This window comes from Balaenoptera physalus (genome assembly GCF_965194825.1).
Source record: "Balaenoptera physalus genome assembly, chromosome: 16".
NCBI lineage: Eukaryota > Metazoa > Chordata > Mammalia > Artiodactyla > Balaenopteridae > Balaenoptera > Balaenoptera physalus.
Window position 1 is genome coordinate 43665296 of NC_138898.1, and position 27619 is coordinate 43692914.

A 27619-nucleotide genomic window follows, 5' to 3' on the forward strand; every position below is an offset into this window, starting at 1 on the left:
GAGTCATGAAAACACGGAATATATTCCTTTTTTTCTCTTTATTTTTTCCTGTGTATCTTTGTGTGTGTGTATTTGCAATTTGGAAGCATATGCTGTTTTATCATGTTGGGAAAATAAAATCATACCTTTTAACATTAAAAAAAACTGTGAAGATCTTAGCAATTTCTATAATCCTTTTGTTAGCTGCATGAGAAATACATTCCTTGTTAAAATGTCTATTTATATAATTCAGTCATCAATTACAACATTACAAATACTTTTCTTTCTTATTAGAGATGCCCTGACAAGGGATTAATTATTTGCATTATAAATAACAATGTGATGAAAATGCATATAATTTGTATGGGTCTCTAGAAGTATCAAGAAAAAAAGTGTGAAGGTGTATGTTAAGTGAATTCAGATCCACTGAGAGATAGCTATAATAGAGTATTAGTCTGGACAACAAAAGTATTTATATCCAGTAAAAAAGCTGTTAGAGAAAAGAATTATATTCAATACATGTAGAAGTTAGAAAAAGATGTTCTAACAAGAGAGGGAGAAATAAAAATTCCAGGAAGTTAAAACAAGAACAGAAATTTTAAATGAAGGGATGCATAGTGGAAAGGAAACAGCTGAAAACTGACTGATGCAAAGAATAAGTCAAGGAAATAGTCTAGAATGTGCAGCAGATAAAATATTATATTTAAGAGAAAGTAAAAACAATTGAGATTTACTCCCAGACATATACAACCCATCTATTAAGACTTCTAGAATGAATGGAGAAAAGGAAAGAGTAGTAATAACTTCATAACTAAAAGGGAAAAAAGAATTCCTGTCCTAAAAGAACCTAGACAGAATTCAGAATTCCAAGTATAAATTGGAAGTTCCTAAAACTTCTGGAGAGGAAAAGAAATCCAGCTCAACTTATGGAGGTGTAAAAATCAAACTAGCTTTTTCTCGTGGTAGAAGGAAGTGAAGCAAAATTGTCAAAATTCTGAGAGAAAAATTAATTTGAACTTAGAGTCATATATGCTGGAAAACTAACATTCAGAAATGAGAATGAACTAAAAGCTTTTGAAAATCCAGTGACTTAGAAAATTCCCAGCTACAGACTATCTCTGAAAGAATTACCCAAATATTTGAGGAAAAAAAAAAAGAGTTTAAGAAAGAGAAAACCAGGGATCCAAGAAATATTAGAAGCAAAGAAGCCAGTAAAATATAAATTCTGACATAATCGGTTTCTATGAATAGTTATGAATTTTGAGAGTGTAATGATGAAATACTGATTAAATATGAAAGAGCTTATTGTTATCCTATTTATGCACACTGTGAATACAATTAACTACAAGTGCTAACGATAATCAATCAAGTTAGAGATCACTGACTACATGCCAGGTACTGTGCTTGATGCTTTCACATATAATGGCTAATTTATTCCCTGTTATGAACTTGAAAAATAAATATTATTCTGTTTTTACAGAGAGGAGAGGAAAGGTAAAATTACTTTTCCCAGTAAAAACTTGTGGGTAAACTTCCCACAAGTTTACCCAGTTCATGAGTGGGATTTTCCATTGGGCTGTGAAGACTTGTTTTCTTGCTCTTTCCTGATATCATTCTTTTTTTTTTATTAACATCTTTATTGGAGTATAATTGCTTTACAATGGTATATTAGTTTCTGCTTTATGACAAAGTGAATCAGCTATACATATACATATATCCCCATATCTCCTCCCTTTTGCGTCTGCCCCCCACCCTCCCTATCCCACCCCTCTCTAGGTGGTCACAAAGCACAGAGCTGATCTCCCTGTGCTATGTGGCTGCTTCCCACTAGCTATCTATTTTACATTTGGTAGTATATATCTGTCCATGCCACTCTCTTACTTTGTCCCAGCTTACCCTTCCCCCTCCCCGTGTCCTCAAGTCCATTTTCTACGTCTGCATCTTTATTCCTGTCCTGCCCCTTAGGTTCTTCAGAACCATTTTTTATAGATTCCATATATATGTGTTAGCATACAGTATTTGTTTTTCTCTTTCTGACTTACTTCACTCTGTATGACAGACTCTATGTCCATCCACCCCACTACAAATAACTCCATTTCGTTTCTTTTTATGGCTGAGTAATAGTCCCCTGATATCATTCTATCTGATTATAATTACACATTCTAGTGACCATTTTTAGACACTTCTCTATAATATAAAATATTTTCCTACTCATAATAAACTACCCATTTTTTTACTCTGCCTGTTTCTCTCATCATATTATCATATCACTCAAGCATGACCCCATTTCCAAATAAAATTTGGAATTTTTATTCATTGGCCTACATGTTAGTATATTACTAGAGAATCAATCACCAGGTGTTATTTATTTATTTACATGTATTTCTTTCTTTTAAAATCTGGTATTCATTGCTTAATTATCAAAGCTTCCAGGCAAACATTCCATTGTTAGCATCAGAATTACTATGGAAAGATCTCTTGGTTCTTTGAGTGGTTTTACATTAATGGTTTCCACTAAATAATCTTGCAGAGACACATGTTGACCTCTTTGAATCTTAGCCTCACAATGAATCATGTTTGAAAGGCTCAGTGATATTTTGTCTTCCCCTGAGTGATTCTATGTCAGACCCAAATAGGCAAGGAAGAAGGAAAAAAAAAGTACCTTGATACAGGAAAGTTAGTTACCTTCAACTGTACAAGTTTTGTTTGTTTGTCTTGCTAATTCTTCTCTTATTTTTGTCCCCTTTCTGCATTTTATTTTTATGTTAAGGATAGATTTTTAGAAGACTTGACAAGCACTACAGTAAGTTGGGCCTCAATTACTATATATTCTGATTTCCCCATTTCTGTCGTCCCCTCAGTCACCCAGAGTGGAGTTACTTTGGATGAATTTTGACTCTTCCCTTTCTTTTCTCCCACCCACCTTGAAACCATCATCAAAATTGGCCAGGACCTTTAAGTTTCTTGAATTATCTGTGTCCTTTCTCATTCCTGCCAACCTAGTTTAATGTTAGCTGGTCTCCTTCCCTTTAGTAGCTTCCAACTCATTCTATGAAGAAGGAAGCACAAGGAAGGAAACCGTTGTCATGATTTCTCTTGGGAATGCATGATCCTGAAGGATCTGTCTTTGCTTTATCCTGTGATGTCTGGTAGAATTCTTGTTTAAAAAGCTGTGCCTGCCATTTTCTTCTCTACTAGAATCAACTGATCTGGTAGCAGTCATCTTAGACTTTCTTCCTTGAGTCCTAGTTACTAGGACTGGATATTTATATTTAGGGGATATTTATATTTAGTTACTAGATCTGGACTAGTCTTAAATAAGCAAACTGCTTATTTAAGAAGAGCATCTCTATTTTCAAGCAGTTGGCGAGTAGAAATGATCTGATCACTGTCTCACAGAAGTGGAAAGAGAAATTAAGTTCTGAAGATTGAGAATCTTTATACCCAAAAGACAAAAACTGCATTCAGTTAAGATTACTCTTTTAAAATCCCTTAACTCATACAAAAGTTGAAACAGAGAAATACCATTTCTTAACAAGACCAGTACGTCTGGTTTTCCCTATAGAGTTGAAAGAGATCACTGTTTCTTCAAACCTGAGAACCAGATGAAGTAGTTAATGGTGCCAATTTTCCATTAGAAGTGGGGATATTTATTTTTAGTTACTAGATCTGCACAGAAAGAAGCTCTAGTGTAGCAATTCTCAAAGTGTGATTTAGGGATACCTCTTTCAGGGGATTTGTGAGGTCAGTACCATGTTCATAATAATATTCAGAGATTATTTGCATTTTTCACTTTCTTTCTCTCTTGAGTGTGCAGTGTAGTTTTCCAGAGGTTACATGACATGTGATAGCATCATTTTCCTGATAGTTAATTGTATATGTGCTTTTGTTTTCTTGTGTGATAGATATGACCCACCAAAACAAAAGCTCTCACAGGTCCTCAGTTATTTTTGAGTGTAAAGAGGTTCCAAAACCAAAAAGTTTGAAAACAGCTTCTATTTTGCACAGAGCCAATCATGTCTGAGAGGTAGGTGGGAATGCAGTCTGATCTCTTGGAGTCCAGCAATGTAAGTTCATGTTCATGCTAGAGCAAACACTCATTGTGGAAATGTTTAGTGAAATAGTCCTTATTATTTAAATGTTTTGTCATTCTCACTCCTCCTAACCCCTTGTTCATATTGTTGAATTTGTATAAGTGAACTCATGAAAAATGCAACTTCACAGTATAGAAATTTCCATGTATTCTTTCTTTTAGAATCAATGTTAATCTAATTCTTAAAATGTTCTGTCCTTCTCAGTTGTCTTTTCTAAATACAAGTGTTCCTCTAGAAAATTAGGTGTAGAGCCTTGTGAGGATGTTTATACCATGAAAGTGCAACCCAAAAGAGTACAGGTGTAAATGTATGGAGTAGCTGTAGTCCAGTGGTGTCTTATGAATGTACTGGTCTCAGGGAGAAATTAAACCTGGTTTATTTTGATGGAGAGGTGGGTTCATTATACCCAAATGTCACTTTTTAAAGAAACGCAAAAAGTGATCCCATTAATTTTTTGAGAAGACATGTAGAGAATCTGCAATTTTCCATTTTGTGATTTGAGAGCCAAAACCAATCTCTAGAACAAAGCCAATTTATTCTAAAATGAACCATGTGCAGATGAGGGAAGTGACACATTTTTAAAATGCATTTAATTATCTCTTGCAGAAAAAGGCAAAGGAGTCACTGCACACTCTTTTTGTTTTTTCTGTTGGAAGTCTTGGGAAAGAATCTTATAGCTTTCACTAAAAAGTGTGATGGTATTAGAATTGTGTGTGTGTGGGTGTGTGTTTTTCTTTTTTTAATTGTAGTGCATTTATTAGGAAATCTTTGATCAGGCTTTGCTGAGTCTTTCTGTGAAGAAACAGATTCTTAGTTCTATAAAAATTTATGTTGAATGATCTGAACCAAACTACATTCCATTGCTTGCTCAGTCTAGTCTGTCCATTTCACCTCATTGTTTTCTATAATCCAGCTTATCATCTCTGATTAGATTGATTATATCAGGCCAACTTTTACTGAATCACTCACAAATTCACTAATTATCTATTAGGCAATTGTTCCCATAGAGTTCTTGGCTTTGCAGGAGACTCAGACATAGATTGGTCATGTTTTCTGCGGTGGAAGCGTAGTCTCTACATGAAGACAGGAAACACAGAATAACATCACAGAGTTAGAAGGAATCTCGATGCATACATAGTCATATTGATTGCCTCTGATGACAGGAAATTCCCTGCCTCCTCAGGCAGAATACTGTGTTACTGGAGAGCTCTGACTGATGGAATCTTCTTAGTTGTGTGTACAGAAATGTTCATGTTAAAAGTCATGTAAATGGTCAAGCGGAAGTGTTATTGGAGACCAGAAGAGGAGAACTGAGTTCAGTTTAGTTCATGTAGTGGGGTTCATGGATCATATCTTCAAGGAAGGTCAATTCTTTTTGAGTTTCATGGGATGGAAGGATTTTGAGAGGCAAGGATGGAGGGGTTCTCTTGACACTAGGAAAGGCCTGTAGTCAGATAAAACACAAGACCTGTTTGGTGTGAGTGAACAGAGCAATTACCTTATGTACCTGGCACTTAGTGGATTTATTTATTTAAAAAGGGAGAGAATTAATGACTAAGTGAATGATTGCAAAAAAGCTTTTCTAGTCCATACTTGTGGTGGCAAGGGAGCTCTAAAGGAAGGTTGTTGACAAACAAGCACACTGACCCCTCTGCACTTCAGTCCCAGCCTAGATTGCACATTTGTAGAGTTACCCTGCGGAGGGGACTGACGTTCATTTATTTTTACTCACTACATAGAATTTTTAAAGCCTACTTTCCCCTTGTGTCTTCATAAAGTACTGGTTTTGCATCTCTCTGAAAAGGCTGCCAATTGCCATCCATCCCTTGAACCAGAACAAAGATCTTATTATTATTTTCCTTGAAAAAGTCATATTGTCTATCTGGACCTCCACCTCCTCTCACCCCTGCTATTGAAGTATTAAAAATGCCATGTATTTGACTCACTTCCTTCTAGGATGTGTTCTCTTTTGGTTCATTCTAAAATGATGGTGAAATGCTGGAATTTTGCAGAAAATTCAGCTTCCCACAGTCTCTCTGAGACCCCTCTCTGTTGGAAATAACACTATTGTAATGCAGATGCCCCCAATACCCTGTGGAATCTCCAAGATTCTATAAATGGCTGACCACAGGATATCCCTTTTATACAAATTTCAATCTATATTATTGCAAATAGACCCTTATGTGTACGTGTCCAGTTGAAATAAGACACAGTCCCATCAATAGGACTGACCTAAAATAAACCTTTGGCAGAAGAGGTAGAGCTAGTAAAAAATTTAAAATGAGCTTTGCCCCTTCCTTCTTTCTTTCTTTTTTTTTTTTAATACGGAGGATAACATTTTGGTAGAAATTGCTCAAGTATTATTTTTAAACTTGACCCTCACAACTTAAGCTTAAAACTTCACAACTTTGAAGTCAATGAAACATGAAACATATTGTCAGCACAAGATGCCCGGAACATGGCAACACTGTCACATTTTAATGTAAAAATGGGATTCAAACCTCAAACTGAGCTGGGTGTACTCCTTCGAGCTTTGACAGTGCATTCAGTGTGCCTTTATCAGCTGTAAAATGCAAATGGTGTTTAGCTACTGTGTATTTAATCTTAGACATAGACATAGACGTAGACATTTTATTTAGGAACCACAGCACCAAGGAGGTTAAGAGAGGTGAACTAGGGTGAACTAGAAGCCCTTTATAACCAAGAACCCTGGAGGGAAAACTAACAAAACAGGCTCAACTCACAGACTCAAAGGAAAATGCACTAGAAAATAACATTGTTAAGGGCTGGTTTATCCCAAACTCATGCACAAAGCTGTATGACTAGTCTTTCTAAACATGGAAAGAAATCAAACATGCAGCTGAAGAAATGTATGAGAGAATAACCCAAATTTAGAAACATGCTGCAGCTGAAATACAATCTAACTGATGTCTGCTGTAGATTGAAAAGGAACATCTTATGGACAATTGAGTGTTTCTTGAAATATAATAAAAACAAGCTCTGAAAATGTGTATCTGAAAACATTGACCTATATGGAGAAAAAAGACAGCATTTACTTTGTAATGCTATCAGGTGGTAATTCAATTTCCCGTTAACCGAACTTCAAGTATTCTGTTTCAGGTTGCAGATTGGTGGTGCTTATCATATAAATTGGCCAGTAAGATTTGCAAATAATACTTTTAGTGCTTGGTTTTGTGGTTGTAGCTCTAGAAAAGAAAATCAATTTAATTCCGTGCATTGGTTTTTCTCCTTAAAATTCATGCAATTTGAATATGATTGACAGGGCACAACATCATTATGCAGTCTGTTAGATGGACCGATTATGCTTATGAATACAAGAGTGGAGTGAATGAAAGCAACGTGTAATTGATTCTACTCCTGGTCTGACTCTTCATTAACAGCTTGAATGTAGCACAGTTGCTTCTCAGATGGAAAACGATGAGAGCAACCTATATGTATTCCCTCAGTTGTTTTAAAGTTCATTATGCTAATATTTTTTCGCAGAATGTTTTTGCTGCATTTGTTTTATCACGCGGAAGTCCGATCGAATCTTAGTAAATGATTCTCCTGCTTTCAATATTTATTTGGCATTCCAATTGCACATTTTTCAATTTACACATTTGGAAATGAAAGCATGCTCCCTCCGGCACCCCCTTCAAAGACAACCTTCCGTCCTACACTCCTTTTCTATAGACTTCAGACTAATTTCCCAGGATAGAACGAGGTGGGGGGAGCATAAGGTGGTGGTTATAGCTTCAAAACAAAAGAGCTGATTTATAGGCTGATTGATTTCAGAAATAGATGAACAAAATCAGGCTCGATTTGTCTTGCCACACTCTAGTCAGATAAAGTACGAAACGACCTGCCATCCCATTTTGCATACCTCTTCCAGGGCTTGCATTTGAGATGTTGATTAAATGTATAGACCACATTGCTGTTTTCTTGGCTTTCCTCAGTTGTGTAAGAAAGGGCTTCAAGTACATGAAGGCTGCTCTTCCTTTCTGGAATGTGGAGCTGGACACTTCCGGGAAACAACCTGATTTTCATTGCTCACAGTGAGATACGATGCTGATTCTGTAACAGCCATCCCTGCCCTTTCCTTTGCCTACAAGTTCCTGCCAGACTTTAAGACAGAAGAAACAACAAAATTAGTGCTGGGCCAGGCAGTTCTGTCTAGGAGCTACAAGCGTACTGTGATCTCCAAGTTAGATTGTATTTATAATTGATAAGCATATTAATTTCATATTCAGTCTTTCTCTAGCTGTGATTTTTTAATTAAATCAGCAGTGGACTTATTAAGATAATAGGTCTGAGAACTTCATACTGGAAATAGATTTCTTTCTTCTGATGAGAACTTTTAAGATCTACTCTTTTAGCAACTTTCAAATATACAATATAGTATTAGAAACTATAGTCACCATAAAGTGCATTATATTCCCAGGACTTATTTATCTTATAACTGAAAATTTGTACCTTTTGACCTCCTTCATCCGTTCACGCATCCCCTCCTGCCCCCAGCCTCTGGCAACCATCGATCTGTTCTCTGTATCTATGAGTTTGCTGGGTTTTTTTTTTTTTTTTTTCTTTTTGGATTCTACATGTAAGTGAGATCATACAGTATTTGTCTTCCTCTCTCTGACTTATTTCACTTAGCATAATGCCCTCAAGTCCCATCCATATTATCACAAGTGGCAGAATTTCCTTCACTTTTATGGCTGAATAATATTCCACTGTTTATATATATAAAACCCATTTTTTCTATCCATTCATCCATCAATGGACACTTAGGTTATATCCATATCTTGGCTGTTGTAAATAATGCTGCAGTGAACAGGGGGGGTGCAGATATCTATTTGAGATGTTTTTCTTTCCTTTGAATAAACACCCAGAAGTGTAATTGTTGAATCATATGGTAGTTCTATTTTTAATTTTTTGAAGAACCTCCATACTGTTTTCATGAATGACTGCATGGAAATAATCATATCAGTTTTTCCTATGATATCTTATTTATCTACCACAACACTTGGTATTTGATAAACATGCTAACCCCCAAAAAGCCCCAGGTGTCTGGGGAATCCTTCATTGTGCCCGTTTTAAAACATGTCCACAGATGCTTTGCTGCTTCTCCCATAAAGAGGTGAAGTCTGTATGATTCCACTTGAAATGGGTGGAATTTTGTGACAGTTGCAACCAATCAGGGTACAGCGGTGGTAACACTGTGTCGCTCCCAAGTCTGGGATAGAAAGGATAACACAGCTTCCACCTCTGGCGCACTTGGTCTTGGAGCCCTGAGCTGTCATGTGAGCAAGCTGACTGTTCTGAGGCTTCCATAAGGAAACCCAAACTGGCCCCCATGGAAGGTCCCTGAGACCACAGGAAGAGGGAGGGATGTCTGGCCGGTCCCTGAGACCACAGCAAGAGGGAGAGATGTCTGGCCAGCCGGCCCTTAGCTACTGGAACCCACACTATTCCACTACCAGCCACTACCCAACTACAACCATATGAGAGGCTCCATGCCAGACCCCCTAGTTGAGCCATTTCAGAATTGTTGATCCAGAAAAGCCATAAAAAATAATAAAGTGTTGTTGTTGTCTTAAGTTATCATGTTTTGGGGTAATTTCTTGCACAGCAATAGCCAATCAGAATTTACATGTATACAAAGTATGAGGCTAAAGTAATGGAATTCATGATAAGCATGACAAACTTTATATATACAAATGTATGCCATTTCCTTCAATAAGTAACCACACTGGGAAAAGTTTATTCATAATCATATTGTCTCTGTGATAGTGTGTCTCCCCACATTGATCTGTGACTTTGGGCATAATTCTTTCTCCTATGGATCCATTGAGCAAGGGAAAATAGATTAAATTTTCTCTACTGTCCTTTTCATCTCTAAAAATTCTTGACCATTGTACAAAATTCTTTGGTAACTGAGATACCTGAGAAATATGTTCCTGTCCTACATTTTCACTGTAAGGTATCTAGGACTCAGTTTGCATATTAAAATTATAGTAAAACTTTAAATATAGATATAAGCCATATAGGTAAAAAATGCCATTTTTCCCACCATTTAAACCCTACTTTTATCTGAAAATAATTGTTTTATATAAAAAGATTATTGAGAGTAGCAAAATAAAAGAAAAATATACCTAGTGGAGTTATTATTTTAAATCCCTTGAAATTATGTAAATATTTTTAAGTGTATTTTCTTATTTATAGTGATATAAGATCATCTTTAGAAAGCACATTAACAGTCTTTATATGTTGTAGGAATATGGAAGATGGAATTCAGGAACTTGGTTTAACCATATGATCTTTGTTTTAATACTGAATTTAATTTTTGTATAGGTAACACATTCACATAATTTGAACATCAAAAATATTAGTAAACAGTGAAAAGTCTTCTTCCCATATTTGGCCCTATCCTTGTAGTTTTCATAGGTTAACCACTGCTGTTAATTACTTGTTTATCCTCCCAGAGATATTTTATGCATATATTAACTAAAACAAATATGCATTCTTTTCTACACCTGTGGAGGTATTTTTACACTAATGGTACCATGCTTAACATTTCTGCATCTCTTTTCTTCCCTCTCTCCTTCCCTCCCTCCCTCCCTCCCTCCCTTCCTTCCTCCCTTCCTTTCTTCCTTCCTTCTTCCCTCCCTCCTTTCCTTCCCTCCTTCCTTCCTTCCTTCTCTCTTTCTCTCTCTCTATTTCTTTGTTTCTTTCTTTTTCTTCCATAGTAATATATCCTGAATATCTTTCCATATTCATACATAAATACCTTCATTGTCCTTTTTACAGAAACATAATGTTTCATTGTATAAATGTACAATTATTTCGCTAGTCCCCTATTGATGGACATTTAGGTTGTCTCCAAGCATATCATCCACAGAATACATTCCTAGAAATAGAATTATTATACCAAAAGGAGTCTACATTTGTAATTTGGAAAGATATGGTTAAACCACTCTCTCTGGGAATGGTGCCAGTTTGCATTTCGTTGTATAAGCATGTTGGAGAAAATTGAACCATGACTGATGTTCGTTTGTCTGGAAAATAGTGAATTAGACTACTCAGAACCTATAGCTTAATTCTTGATAGACATGTAGAAGAGGGATTGCATTTGAGGGCTGCAAAGAATCTTAGAGGCCATCTTATTCAACTCCTTCTTTTAGGTTTTAAGACCAAAGCCCAAAGAGAAGAATGACTTGCCCAAGGTCAACAGCTGGTTAGTGACAGATCTGGGACTTCTGACAATTATAATCAGATCTTAGGGCTTACGGTCTAGCGCTCTTTCCACACCAGAGGAAAGATGGTAACTGCCATTCCTGCCTGTGTGCTCAGGATGCCTGGGATGCCGCTGCTGCTGATAATTAGCATTTCTTGAGTGTCTGCATGTACCAGGCATCAGATGAAACACTACTGTTTACATTATCTTATTTATACCATGGAATCCACAAATTCATGTGTAAGATAATTCCATAAATTGAATGCCTGTATCTCGTGTGTCTCACATGCATATGTCCACTCTGAAGATTGTATTGTGTTTAATAAAATGTAAATTAATACAAAGCATCATTGAAGTTTTAATAGCTGTTTTTCTCTAACTTGTTCTCCATCAGTGGATTTTGAAACTACTACTGTGAAGGGGTAGACCATAAGACTTTTGATATGAAAAAGAGGATCCTTATACTCAAAAAGCTTGAGAGCCACTTAACAGTGTTTAAAGTCCTCTTAACTGCCCAGACATCATTCTGTACTCCATCTGTCTTCATTACAAGGTTAAATGTTAATGATGCCACAAGCACAGAAGAGACCACAGGGATCATCTAAGCAGCTGATTCATTTTGTGGATATGGAAACCAAGGCAGGGACCAATGAAAGGATGGCTTCATCTGGTGTTACTCCACTAGTCAGGGCTGGAGCTGGAATCAGAAGGCAGGCCTCCTGACTGAATTTTATAACAGGAAAAGGGGGAACTCCTTGGTGTGAAAGAGTCACCCATAAGTACTATAAACAATTAAAATAATGAAGAAAATTTCCTTTCGAGCCTTACGTTGATTCACCTCCAGGTTTGTGGATCTGAGAGGTCGTGTTATTGGTCGATAATAACACTTGATCTTGGATGCTGTAAATTTAATACAGAGCATAACCAACAGAGATCAATATTTTGATGCTGAGGATGCTCTTTTATTGGCTGTTTGTCCTCAGACTTAAATTAAATGGAGAACTGAAGAAATGCAAGGAATAATTTTTCAAAAATTCCATGTAAGTTTTGTGAAAGATGGCTAAGGGAGAAAACAAAGGGAACATTTATTTATTATGTCATTATTTCCTGCCCTTACAGACTTGTCTCTCTCCCTCTTTTCTTCCCATTAATGCCCCTAAGCCCTGTGTTCACTTGGCAAAAGTAGACACATCTTTATGACCTGGATAAGAGGCATTTATTCTTGACCTTCTCCATCCACAAAATAAGGAAACCAAGGTCATATCCTGTTGCTCTTTTCTATGGTATTTGATGGACAGAGGCAATGGGAATGAGGTTTAAGAAAACAAATAAAACAAAAAAAAAACAAAAAACATAGATTTCACCTTCAACAATGGCAAGGGGGGTGGGTTGCCAAAATTGCCCTGGAATAACAGGGCACAGGTTAATTTGTGGAAACTTAGGCCCATGAGGGACTCTGCAGACCTTAGGTTTAGTCAAATGTATTTTGGAAACAGAGCATTCTGTGTTCATCAACCCCCTCCCTTGTGGAGACTCACGATTCATTGTAGTATCCTAAGTGTCCAGAGGAACCCTACACTAAGGTAACTGATTGACTTAATCTCACCTGGTGATCCCCAAGTTTAATTGACCTTTAAACCCATATCTTACTGAACCTGCTTTGGGAAATCCTGTTGCAATTCTTATTTGTTATTACAAAAGAAATATTAGTGTGTGTGTGTGTGTGTGTGTGTGTGTGTGTGTGTGTGTGTGCAGTTTTGTTTTGTTTTGTTTTTTGCTAAATACAACCTAATCTCCCTTTATCCTCTCATTCTATTAATATGTCGTAGCGGTTCTCACTTTAAAGCCAGGTTTGTCTGTGAAATAACATCTGCATAAACTCACTAATGAGGTTTCTGCCTATCTTGATCACAAGATATCATCTTCAACATTATCTGACAAGGGTTTAAATACTGCTTAAAGTCATTAAAAGTTGAAATCAACATTTGGGGATTTTCTCAACATTAAATAATACTCTCAACATTTAGCAGACAATTAACAAAGATCTTTCTCTTAGTAATTTATTTTCTGCTATTTAAATTTCATATACAATTTAAAACTATTCCATAGTCGCATTTTGGTAAAACATTCTTATTCTCTTGTTACTGTTTTTGAAATTAAGTGGTGCTGATTAGCCAAAGCAAGTCATTTATTTTCATTATAATATTCTAATGACTGAATTTCTTTTTTGATCAAAGTTGATTAGTTATTGTTACTCACATCATTTAAATGAGTTTATAATCCAGATTAACAGATAAGACTGAGAAGCAGGAGTTACAAGGCATTTTCAAGTAATTTGGATTAAAATTTGGTTTATTTCTTACAACCTTTATTGACTTAAAATGAGGGCAGTTCTATTTAATTAAGTTCCTAAACTTAAATGTTTATGTATACCACAATGGCTGGTTTTATATGCCAAAACAAGAATTTTAATTTTGTGTTTTAAATATAAATAGAGGATGAAAAGTACAGATTGATTTTTGAAAGTTTTAATATAGTGAAAAATAGAAGTTAAGTAATTATTAGGAACCATTATCCCCAGCATACCTCACGTGTGTGAGGACCAGTAGACTGCATTGTCAATTGGTAGGGATGTTTAAAAATTATTCCTTTTATAACGCATATATGTGGAATCTAGAAAAATGGTACAGATGAACTGGTTTGTAAGGCAGAAATAGAGACACAGATGTAGAGAACAAACGTATGGACACCAAGGGGGGAAAGCGGGGGGTTGGGGTGGTGTGATGAACTGGGAGATTGGGATTGACATGTATACACTAATATGTATAAAATAGATTACTAATAAGAACCTGCTGTATTAAAAAATAAATTAAATTAAAAAATAACCCTTTTAGTGTTATTACTGATTATTATAAATTCTTTTGACATATTTCCAGAAACTTGCCCTTCTTTATTGTGTACAATGCCTGATACTATTGTCTTATTTACAAGTAAAGTGATGTGTAACATTGGTACTTCCTTCCCACGTCAATTCAGAATGTTCATTTTGTAGGCAACTATTTCTCAGTTTATTTCCCACTGAGGATTTGTCTTCTGCCAGCGTGCCAATTATTCACACCTTATATTATAATCTGTTATGCTTGGATCTGGCCAGTAGCAATGGAACAATTTACTGGTAGGGGATTCCTTTTCACAATTATCACCTTCCTGGAAAATTGCCTACTTTAAAAAGCTGTGCTATCTAAAATCTTTTACCAGAGAAGCATTTGCATCATCAGTATTTCTTAGCTTGCTTGTCTCCAAGCTCCAACACAAATACCTAAAATAAATAAAGCACCAATTATGTGAAAAGTGAAAAATATCTTGCTTATCCTATTTTTCCTTCCTTTTGCATTTACAGATGTCATCCATACCGTAGGACCAATAGCCAGAGGCCATATTAATGGTTCCCACAAGGAAGACCTTGCAAATTGCTATAAATCATCTCTGAAACTGGTGAAAGAAAATAACATCCGATCAGTTGTAAGTACTTTTGTGCTTCTTATTTCTTATTCTTTTTCAGCCTTTATATACTGGAAAATCAATCTTGTCCAAAATGAGGGTAGAATATCATTTCTATAATTCTAAAAGCTAAGTTTAACGACCTTAGTACGTGATGTAGTCTATCGGTTATCATGACTCCACTCGTTTGTATGCCCTAAATATTTGCCTCATTGTTTTAGAATTTAAAAGTATAGAGTCCCAGAACTGGAACCATCACATCTAATTTATTTTCTCCCTGTTGCCATTATCTTTTGAAGAAAATGTTTGTGAGTGTGTATGTGTGTGTGTGTGTGTGTGTGTTTTAACTTGAAAGATGTTATTCTTTTAGATTGATTTTGGTCTTCCTAAACTAATACTCTGTAGTTGGGTATGCCACATCCCTTCTTAGTTTTATCAATTTAGATGGGAGAGTTCAGAAAATGTGGATCTAATGTATTTCCTTAGCAGTAGGCTGAGATGAAAGGGGGTCTCCTCTAGCTGGATTTGGAGGTATTTATTCACCTGCTTTTCTTTTGCAACATGCCCTACATTTATTACATCTCAATTACACCAGTAAAATAAAACTATGAGAAAAATGAGAGTGTAAATACGCAATCGTAAGTTAATTTGGGCAGAATCCCTTGGGTTTTTCAGATAGATGTTAACCTTGCTGAAATCATGGAACAGGAAGATAGTTAAACACTTGACTTCTTAGCACGCTGAATGGATCAGCATTTCTTGCGAGTTCACGGAAGTGGTGGTTTTATTATTTGCATGAAGGAGCATTGAGAGTCAGGCACATTTAGATAACCCTGGGTGGTTGCTGTACTTTTCATGCATGATTATAATTATGAAGTGCCTTTTCCAATGTGAGTTTGCTTAAAATAAGACAACTGTTTTCCAAGCCAATTATACTGCCTTTTACATCTTTGCCTACTTGTTGACAGAGCTAGATATTTCGTTTCACTCTTTGATTTTTAAAAAATTTCTCTTTGCAAATGAATCAATAAGTTAGACACTATTTTGTCTTAGAGGAGAAAGCTGAAGTTCAAAGAGGGAGCAAAGTAAGCTACTAAACCAGTTGACACATTTTGTTCTCTAAAGGAAAATAAGAAAAATCAAAACAGATGTGCACATTCTGGGAATAATTAAAATTTTGTCAATATAGCTTATTGATTAAAAGAGGCAAATGGGGCTGAAGTGCTAAGAAAAATGGATATGTATAGAAGTTTCCAACTTGGGAAATATGGACCTTGAGACCTGAAGAGAATTTGCTAACAAATTCACTGGCATCTCTAATGATTTTCTTGAAGTCTATAAAAAGTAAGAAGAGACTAGCCCATTAGAAACAGTGTAAAAACATCACCCATCCTTTTAACAGAAAAAATAAACATCCCTGACTATGATGACCTTAAAATAATCACATCTGCTGTTACTGTACTTGCTACCATGAGGTAAACAGTGGAAGAATTATCGACTAAGTTAAATTTACTTTTATCAGATGCCCTACAATGTGATACTCTAGTCATCCTGAGATTGGAATTAGGTCTATTCTATGTTACCATGTTTGATGATGACTTTGAGGGGTTAATTACATGTTACTTGGATAAAATTAGCATGTGGTGGCACTAAACTGAAGTCATTGCAATATTAGTAAATAAAAATGGAGATAGAAAATATCTGCAAAATATGAAGGAAAATGTCCAGGTAAATTAATCACCACGTTCTTATGTGGTTGACTGGAGTTGCCATCGAATATCTGGTCTCATATTCTTAAAAAAAAATCTGCCTTCCTTGCTTCTTTCTTTCTTTTCTTTTTTTTTTTTATTGGACAATATTGATTTACAATGTTGTATTGAATATAGTTCCCTGTGCTATACAGTAGAACCTTGTTGTTTATCTTGTTTATATACAGTGGTGTATATCTGCTAATCTCAAGCTCCTAATTTATCCCACCCCTTTGGTAACCATAAGTTTGTTTTCTGTGTCTGTGAGTCTGTTTCTGTTTTATAAATAAGTTCATTTGTATCATTTTTTTATGCTCCACATGTAAGTGATATCACATGGTATTTGTCTTTCTCTATCTGACTTACTTCACTTACTATGATAATCTCTAGGTCCATCCATGTTGCTGCAAATGGTATTGTTTCATTCTTTTTATGGCTTTCCATTTTGTATATGTACCACATCTTCTTTATCCATTCATCTGTTGATGGACATTTAGGTTGCTTCCATGTCTTGGCTATTGTAAATAGTGCTGCTATGAACACTGTGGTGTGTGTATATTTTCAAATTATAGTTTTCTGCAGCTATATGTCCAGGAGTGGGATTGCTGGATCATATGGTAACTCTATTTTTAAAGGAACCTTCATACTGTTCCCCATGGTGGCTGTCTTTCTTTCATTTCTTGCAGGAGGAAATGGGGCTTTCTACTTTATATGGAATGTCATGTTCTTGACCAACATTAAAAAAAAATAATGATGCTAATGTCATCAAATCCTTGTCATATGGGGGGAAATGGAAAATTCTTAGAAATGTTATCATGACTGGATACATCTTTTATTGTACAGGCTTCCACTTTATAGACATTACTGTAGATGGGGAGAGATGTCTGATATCAAAATCCTGGTTAGCAAGATGGAAAATAAAGTTAACTTGAGCTCATTTATATGCATGTCAAAGAAAATTTCTCATAAACCCTTTTATCAGATCAGCTTAGTGTGACCATGGAAAAGTCATGTCAGTATTTTGTAGCCCCAGTTTCCATATACAAAGAATCAGTAAATTATTACTGTCTAAATCATGAGGCTATTATGGGGATCAGTTGAAATAATGGATGTAAAATAACTGGAAACTGTATTCTCTATAAAAGTATTTGATAATATTACTTCAAGTGTAAGATATTTTCACAGTTTATGATTTGGCAAATTTAGGAGATTGAGATCATTCTTGCTTTGATATTCTGAAACCCAGACCTCTAGACATTGTCATATCATTTCTTGATGTTTTTATACAGAAATAAATTATCATGAAGTACCCAGTTAGTATATTTGTAAAGGAAAATCTCAATTTTTTCTTCCTCCTATGTAGGGAAAAATCTCATTCTTCCCTAATGTGTGTTCCTTCCCTGTTAGTCTCCTTTACTACTCACACAGAATGGTTCACTCATGACATTTCTGGTCACCAAATGTGTGGAGGTTTTTCCCACACTAAGCAACTCTCTGCAACCCCACCTAGGTGTCCTATAATTTAACTCAGTTCTGACACTGTGTACCTGGAGATAGTGTCAGACCCCATAGATTCAGGGCTCAGTGCCACAGGACTGCCACCCCTCCCCCGCCCTTCACACACACCATTAAGATGCCAGTTGCAAGCTCAGGTTGTCACCTATGCTTCTGACCTACTAACTATAGATTGGAAGGTCCAACGACCCTCTGCTTGGGTTCAATTAATTTGCTAGAGCAGGTCACAGAACTCAGGGAAACACTTACATACATTTACCAGTTTATCAAAGGATGTGATAAAGGATTCAGATGAACAGCCAGTTGAAGGGATACATAAGACGAGGTCTGGGTGGGTCCGGAGCACAGGAGCTTCTGTCCCCATGGAGTTGGGGTGGGTTTTTATCCTCCTGGTGTGGATGTGTGCACCCTCTGGAAGCTCTCCAAACCCCAAACTATTGGGGTATTATGGAGACTTACTCACATAGGCATGATCAATCATTAACTCCATTTCCAGCCCCTCTCCCTTGTCTGGAGGATGAGGGATGGGAATGAAAATTCCAGGCTTCTAATCATGTCTCAAGTCATCCAGAAGCCCACTCAGAGTCAATTCATTTGGACAAAAGCTCTAGTGCTCTTATCACTTAGAAATTTACAAGAGTTTTAGGAGCCCTGTGTCAGGCACGGGATCAAAGACAAATACTGAAAAAAAGATGCTCCCAGTGTTCTTATCACTTCAGAAATTACAAAGGTTTCAGGAGCTCTGTGCCAGTAACTAGGGACAGAAACCAACATATATTTTCTATTATCTCATACTACTGTGTTTAGGCAATTAAAACTATTAATGTTGCTAATAACAATTAATATCATCTTATTCATAATCATTAATAATATCATTGTTAATATTACCAACTCATGTGTGTATTGACAGCATAGAACATGCCACAAACCTTTATTGCTCAGTAGATGCACTGAATTGAATTATACTAATCTTGTCACCACATGCAGCTGTCTTAAATTTGTAGTCTAATTTTTAACTTAAAAAAGTACTCTTACGTTATCATGTTTTCTTCCACTATGTGTTGTTTTACAATAAAGCTACAAAAATAAATAAGGAGTAACTAGCTAAGATGGGGTAGCAGATGTGTAACCAAGTGGCTATAAGGCAGTGTGGTAAATGCCATAAAGGGAATGTATTACTCTACTGGTCTGGATCAGCTAGGCTGTGCTACACCTACAAATAACCTCAAAATCTTAGTGGCCTACATTCAGAGACCCTGGCTTATAGGCATCACATTGTCTCTGGGCTCTGCTATTTGGAGCTGACAACCTCCTCAGCCATGGAACTTTGCAAAATCATGCATAAACATTTTACTGTCTCAGATTAGAAGTGACAACACGTAATTTCCGCTTCCATTTAATTGCCCAGAACTATTCACATAGTCCTGCCTACCTGCAAGTGGGCCAGGGAAATGTCTGTGAATAAGTGAAATATTTGATGGTACCACTTTTCTGCCAAAATGAAGCCAAGGGCTTTGGTATCACAGCAGAGGGGTCAGAGATGTCTGCTTTACTCTAATTTCTCTGAAGGAATATATTCTTCAAAATTTTGCTGACGGTAAACCAAATAATATGATCATATATTTATTTAATCAATAATAAGACCTACTGTGTTCCAAGACATTTTTAGATATCTCCTAAGACCTAGAGGATAGAATGTTTACCTTCAAGTATATAATTTGTCTCAATCTCCTGACCATCCAGACAAATAAATAGACCAGATCGTCATGTCCATTGTATGATTTGAGAGTACTCTCTTGTTCTCTCATCACTTTTAAATATCTGCCCATGGAAGCCTGAAATTCTGTAATTAATGAGTAATTTATGGTGGTCAGGAGTTGTTCTTTCTCTGCAATTTTCCTTTAAAATGCAAATACTCAGGAGATCAGCAGATGATTAATTTCCTAATACCTTAATTTGAAGAAATTTATCAAATTACTTTTCACTTTGGCAGTGTAAATTAGAGGATAATAAAAGTACCAAGCACCTCAGCCTGAGGGAGAATTGGAAGGGAGGTTGGGAGAAACAGGAAACAAAGTGGAGTACAAAGAAATTTCACTGACCTTCCAGTTGTGCTAAAAGGAGATACTTTTTAAATAGAGAAGAAGGAAAAGTGAGTCACATAATTATCTAGAAATAAGGTACTTATTTGGTTACTAGATGTGACATTTGTGGATACAATATTTTGCTATGAAAAAGATAATATTCCTTTTATTAATTTAGAAGAGAAAATTTCCTTAAATTTTTCTCCTGTATCCATTCTTTTTGGTAACTTTTTTCAATATGTACCCACATGTTTGCTTTAGGTTGTAAAAGAATAAAAATAAATTAATCAATAAATCTAATGGTTCATTTTACAGTGGCAGCTCTCTTCTATGAATTATTAATTAGCACAGCTTTATTAATACCAAGGATGTTTAAATTTCGTGTTTTAATCATGCAATCTTACCATAGAGAGTTTCAGGTGAAAAATCTGACCAATCTTTCATGTGTCCTAGATGTGGTTTGTGCAAGTATCTTATTCCGTCCAACTTACTTCAAACATTGATTCAGTTATTTTCCTCCAACCATGAGTTCCCCTTGGGCAAAATTCAAATATATGCAAACTTACTTTGCTATACATTCTTGACAACCTTGAGAATGTTGATTCCAGTATAAGCAAAAAGCGTAAGTCACCATGTAGGGGATAATTAGAAATAGAATGAACTGGAAATGGGCATAGGAAAAAAAATGAAAGAAAAGTCAAGGAAGGTGCAGATTTTCTCAGTAAAACCTTGGAAAAGATAAAGGTAGATGTCAAAAAATAGTTCCAGATCTTAGAACCACAGTATTCTAATGCATGTAACTTGAGAAATGAATAATCAGTTGCTCATGAAGTCAAGCAACTGAATGATTTTGATTTCTAGGACAATGTTATGTCCTGAGAAAATGAAAAGGGTGTTGTGGCACTGGAGGAGGACTGAACATATACAGAATATCCTTTTGAATGTATACTAGCTAAAATATGCAAATGGAAATTGTTTATATTGGTGAAACCTCAGGGGCAGAGGTAGGGTTGAAGGCAGGAAGGAAAAATTTCTATGGAGAAAGGCCTGGTAAATAGAGGTTAATAATACTGTATCCATTATCACTAGATGCTGATGTAGAGTTATTAAAATAGCATAGGTATTATCTTATATGTCATGCTGCTTTTATCGTTTTTTGTTTAAGTGAACATAGAAATATATTATAAGGATTTTTATGTTATTCTTGACCTCTATTTCTCTCTCTCTTTTTTTTTTTTTTTTACAATATGATCTAAAATTTCTCAATGTCAAATTATTTTATCACCAGGTTCAATTTTAGGAACCTAACCCATGCTGTTCAAAGTGATCTCTTCTCTCAGCATCAGTTAAAAGGCACAAATTCATGTTTGTCAGTGATATTAGGTATTCAAGAAAACTCCTTTTAACTGACAAAATATAGTGTACCCAGTTTGACATTCTTTGAGTGAAAACATGCAATAAAAAATAGATGTTCTTATTAAAATGATTAAGATGTGAATATAAACCAGATTTTACGTAGGTTAAAAAATGATTTTCCCACGAAGTATAAGTAATAATTGATACATGAATTTGGTAGTTTTCTGTGATTATGCGCAGACTAAAAGGTAGTTGTTTGTTTGAATGGTGTATACCACTGTGGTTTCCATATGAGTGTGACGCTAGATGATTTATGGAATGAAAGCAATTGTAAATCTTCACTGGTAGGAAACATCCAATGCCCATAGAGATGCCTCAAAGCTAGATGATGTTCCCTCCATGAGTCATAAGTTCTGAGAAGTAATACTTTCCAATGGAAGAGATGCTGGACCTACAGTACCTCTAGGCACTGTGGCAATAAGCAATTTTGGAATTCTGCATTTAATTGTTTCACTGTAGTGTAGGTTTTCATTTTAAGACATAGTCAAGTGAATCTTATTTTCTTATACAAGTTCCCTTCTGAGAGGGTTGCCATGGCAATGAGTTCTCAGCCTGAAATTCTTAAATGCTGGTTTTATTTCATTATCTGAGTTTCCATTACAGGCCACATCAATCAATGCAGTCCTTTCTACAAGAAGACTTCTGCAGCCTTAAAAAGCTGACCCTCTAATTTGTTACCTCTGCTCCTCCGACTAACTTGATATCACAGTTTTCCCAGCCCACTCTTCATCTCCAAGTACCCTCTTCTGCAGAGCCGTCAGTTTGATCTTCTCTTCCCATTTTTGTAGGCAACATCTAGTCTTGGTTTTCAATTCTCTCATTTGAAAAGGATGTTGCTAAGTCTCTGTGTCTTTCCTAGCTGGGGTTCTCACAGCTGTGTGACTAATGGTACTATTCATAAATAACAAGAACGAAAGCATCTTTACATTTGTGCTTCACTTTACAGTTTACAGCAGTGTGTTTCTATACATCACCTTGTTTGTTATTCAAATTATCTAGCTAGCTCCCTGTGTTTCTTTCATTTTGCCAAGGAGTGGGGAAAAGGCTAAATGAATACTTTTCCTTCCTCTTTCTTCCCTACCTGCACCTTTTATGAGATCTCCTAATTGGGCGGAGGGGTACGAAATAGGTAATAATACTCTCATCAGGTTATTATTGCTGGGAATGACAAGTGACCAAGGATGGACAGAAGAGATGAGGAGGAAGGAAAGCATGGAATGATGGTAAATTCACAGATCATGCTTGGGAAACTTATACTTCTAAACTCATATTTTCACATATGGCACAATTTGTGTCTTCCAATGGCCACATCAGAGAGAGGATTTGAGTTAGAAGAAATCCGTCATTTAGCCATGAAATATAGTAATAAGAATAGCTAGCAATTTTTCACTTTGTGACAGGCACTGTATTTCACTCATTTAATCTCAGAGCAATCCTGAGACTGTGGTTTCTTCCACTTTACAGATGGGGAATGTGAGCCATAAGGACAATAAGTAAATTGCCTCAGGTCTCACCTCGAAGAAAAAATGGAGGTGAGATTTAAACTGAAGAAGTCTAAATCCAGTGGCTTTACCCACTGTGCTGTTCCTTTTTCCTTTTCTCTGCTGTTTTACATCTCTCTCTCTCTTTTTTTTTTTTTTTTTTGGTCTGAATGGTTCTCAATAGTACTACCTTGTAGGGAGCATTTTGTGAGGGTAGTTTTGGGCAATCACAATTGGGGGGTACAAGTTCAAGGATGCTGCAACGTGTGGGCTGACCAGGCACACGTTGAGATAATGTTTTGCTGGACAGTCATGTAAGTAAAAACCTATTTATAAACAATAGTGTACATAAAAACAGTCTTTTTGCTCTTAATATATTCCTGAACGACCATGAAAGTTAAGGGTAGTTTGCTCAGAATTTTCCAAGAGTGCCTGAGAAAATCAGCCAATCGTGATGACCGTGCCATTTACGGTAGTTGGCAAAGCATCCCACCAGTTTGATTCTGCGTTTGCAGATGTTCTGTTGAGGCTGATTCTAGGTAGGGAAGCAACTAGTTGACTACTTCATCATGTGCTACTTTATTCATTATGTGTGGCATTAGGCACACCTAATCATACCTGAGCCTCTACTCGTTGAAAAACAGAATTTTACTATGTCGCTTTCCTTTTATATCTATTTCATATTGCACTCATGGCACTATGTTGATTTTGAAAATTGATGTATTTTCTAGATCCGGGTTCCCCCCCGGAAGCAGACCCTGAGAGAAAGATTTGCGTACAAATACTTCATTTAGGAGAAAAACAGGAAGCACTGGAAGAGAGTAGGAAATGAGAAAGCGAAGGGAAGGCAACCAAAAGTCACATGTTCAAGCAAGTTTCCTCTGTGCGCAGCTGAGGTTCCTTCCTGCTGGGGGGCTCCACGAGACCCAGTAGAACATGCCTAGGAGTTGTCCCATCTGAGGGATGAGGAGAACTGGGCTATTTATCTTCCACTTCCACCTCTGGTTGGCTGAGGACTGCTCCTGGGACATTAACTCCCCCCTCACTTCTTGCGTGCTTCTTGACCAGACTGGGAGAAAGCCCTGAGCCAGAGTCACTGGAAGGGTGTTTACTGGAGGATGCTGTGGGTGGGCATGTACTGGGACGATGAATTCTTGGAAGATGTGAGTGGGGCACTGATACCCTCTGCCTCCTGCATGTGGGTAAGTTATACTACTTGTAGATGTCACCTCAGCAGAGTCAAGAGGGCTTTACAGAATATTTATTATAAAAAGGGCATGTTGGGTCTGATTGAATTGAGAACTGTTGGCTTAAGTTAAACTGAGTTTCTGATAGAACAGTTTGCTAGACACGAGTTGTCTAAAGATTTTTATTCTTGAACTCAGCCATCCAAATTTTCTGCTTCTTTAAGTATAGTGTGATATAAATGTCATAAAGATGGTGATTAATGAGACTAGTGTCACATTCTATGGAATGCATGGAGTTATGAAAGTGAGTGTAATGCTTAGATAGTGGAGAAATAGTATCACAATATTATGTCACCTTGGTTAATTTTTTTCTCAACATTTCATAATAATAAACTTTGATTCATCATGCAAACTCCAAAAGAGTTGGCCACCTAAGGTTGGCTGTATGTAAAATCATTCATCAATTAGGAGACTTATACTGGCAGAGAGCAATTTGATTAGCAGGTTACCTTTGATTTTATTCCAATATAAGGAGTCTTTCAAATTATCTTCCTTAAAAATTTTAGAAAATACATTATCTTATATTTTCTTCAAGAGTCTTACAATATGATCAGTTCTTTCTGTAAGAGTGTTTGAAACATTTTGCTTCATCTCATCTAATGTTGAAAGAATTATTTTTAGTCACTTGTACATTCTGCAGATGTACATCTACTAGCAAAAACCAAGAAAAATATATTTAAAGTGAAAGTATAAAATAATTTTGCTGGATTTGTCAACTTGATTATTTTTAGTTCTTTTATCAGACTAGGGAACATTCCCAGGAAAATCATTACTGGTTTCTACAACAGTGTCTTTCAGAGGAAATACTAGCCCAGGACACTGTCAAAGAAAGTATATTACAGTGATATTTGTATGGAAACTGTAAACAGATTTGCAATGCAAGCTTTCGTCTTGAGTGTTTTATTTTTCCCTGACCTGAGCAGCAGTTATTAGATCACTGTATCATGAGGAAATAGTCAATTCAAAACACGGACCACAGAATTTGGTTTGAACAACGGGGCAATTTTGGCATATATCTAGAGGGTTAATAGTCTAGAGCAAAGGCAATGGCTTTAAACTGTGCATTTTTTCTTGCAAATGTTCAGATACAGTTTTTATAGAAGAGCAATTTCAATGAATGGAATCTAAGCTATTCTTAAGCTGTTGAACTGAGACACTAAAAGAGCAAAACAAATAAAACCAATAAAATTTTTAAAATAAAAATAAATCTGTCTGTATCAAGAAAGCTCTCTAGACTCGTTTATGTACAATTCAGTAGAGTTGCAAAGAGGATTTATTTATTTATTTTTAATGGAAGCATCGTGGTTTATTCAGTCAAGGGGAAAGAAACTAGGGGAAAGAGAGGGGATAGTTTAACATATTTGGGCTGGGTGACAAAGAGTGGAAGAACCACCTATATTACTCCTGATCGCACAGTGTTTCCATGCCTTCTCTCTCTGCCATCTCAGCCTTTTCTATTACAGTGTGGATATGAAGACCAGAGTTAAGGTATGAGCAAGGGAACATGGCAGATGGTATCTGGGGCCAACAACACACACCTGCTCTATGATAAAGACACAGGGGCAAGAGTGCCTGGCTAGTAGCTCATCAATTAGGTGATGAACAGCATCTGTATTTCTAAGTCAAAGCAGATGTGTAGGGCCAAATGACACCATGATGGATATCATGAATAGGAAGTCACTTTAGAGCTCACATTGCTGTCACCCTAGAGGTGGCCCTTATCTCTTTGTATTTAGAGATAACACTTTTGTTTGTTTCATTTTATCATGGATCATACCTTAGAGGTTATTAACTTATAAATGTATTTGACATTCTATGAATCCTACCTATATCTCAAAACAACCTTCTTAGTTTTTATCATTACTCAACACATGAGTTTCATACATCCCATTTGTTTTTCTACTGTAGAAGAATTGAATATTCTCAAATAACACAATAAATACATTACACTTTTTGGATTAAAAGAGATGACATATGAATATTGTAATGGGGATGGATGGGTATGTGGGTATTTATTACAGCCATCCCTCTATATCCTCAAGGGATTGGTTCCAGGACCCCCACAGATACCAAAATTCAAGGATGCTCCAGTCCCTTATATAAAATGAGTACTGTCAGCCCACCATGTCCGCCCACCATGTCCACCCACCATGTCTGTGGGTTCTGCACCCACAGACATGGACGGCCGACTGTGCACTGTTTTCTCTATTTTTTGTGCATGTTTGAAACTTTCCATAATAAAACAAACTTGAATGTTTAAAAATATAAAAGGCAGTGATAAATATTAGTATGTACATCCAAGGATTTTCATGAAGCTAAAATAAAACAATACTTACGAAGTGCTTAGGAGACTGCATAGTAAGGTTTATTAATGGTAGTTTATCCACCATATATGTATTGAGCAACTAACACATTCCAGTCACTGTTCTAAGTTCTTGGGATATGTTGGCCCTTGTGGAGCTTACATTCTACTGGTAGTAATTTTCACTATTATTATTAGATGGTTTCACAACATTTCTAGATGCTGTGACTTTTATTGTTATTGTATTCCTGGGAAATTATCTCACCATCATTGTATTTTTTACTTTATTTTTGTGATTCCTGAATCATTGAGAAGCTAGGAAGGTGAGAGAGCTGAGTATAGATGCAGTAAATGGCAATTCTATGAAATGGTAATAGCATAGCTCTCAGCTAGTATACATTTATAAAGATACATGGTTATGTGACTAGTCCTGTAAAGAAGAAGGCACAAGAGCTATTTCTGAAGATCAGATTTTATTGGGCATCTGATAATTGATCAGAAAGCTGTCTGGAGGAACATTTGAAGCAAACTACTACAGAAGGTCTTCAAAACAAGGAAAGTCCAGAAATAACTTTTCAAACATTTGATTTTTTTTTTAATGCAAAAGTTAGATGGTAAGGGCATTTCCCTACTAAAAAGGAATAGCGAGAATCCATACTAAATGCTTTCACTTTCTTGAGACGTTTGGATACCCTGGGGAGATGGGGTTCTCATATGAGAGTGTGGCCAGCAGTATGAGTACAGAATAAGTGCCATGTTCGACAACTTAAAGTAGAACCATTTCTCCATCAGGTCCATGCTTAATGCAAGAAGCTAAGCTATGGATGGACCTAGAGACTGTCATACAGATTGAAGTAAGTCAGAAAGAGAAAAACAAATACCGTATGCTAACACATGTATGGAATCTAAAAAAAAATCTAAGAAAATCTAAAAAAAGCTCTAAATCTAAAAAAAATCTAAAAAAAGCTCTAAATCTAAAAAAAAAAAAAAAAAAAAAAAAAGTGGTTCTGAAGAACCT

At 36.1% G+C, this 27619-nt stretch overlaps 1 protein-coding gene across 7 annotated transcripts in view; it reads left to right on the forward strand.

The window, feature by feature from the left end:
• The window catches only part of MACROD2 (mono-ADP ribosylhydrolase 2), a 1951733-nt gene that overhangs the window by 1151912 nt on the left and 772202 nt on the right, over positions 1–27619 (forward strand). For all 7 annotated transcript variants that reach the window (XM_082428622.1, XM_082428620.1, XM_082428619.1 and 4 more), the window contains exon 6: positions 14708–14829. In XM_082428622.1, coding sequence (XP_082284748.1) covers positions 14708–14829 — 122 coding nt within the window. The remainder of the gene's footprint in view (positions 1–14707; positions 14830–27619) is intronic.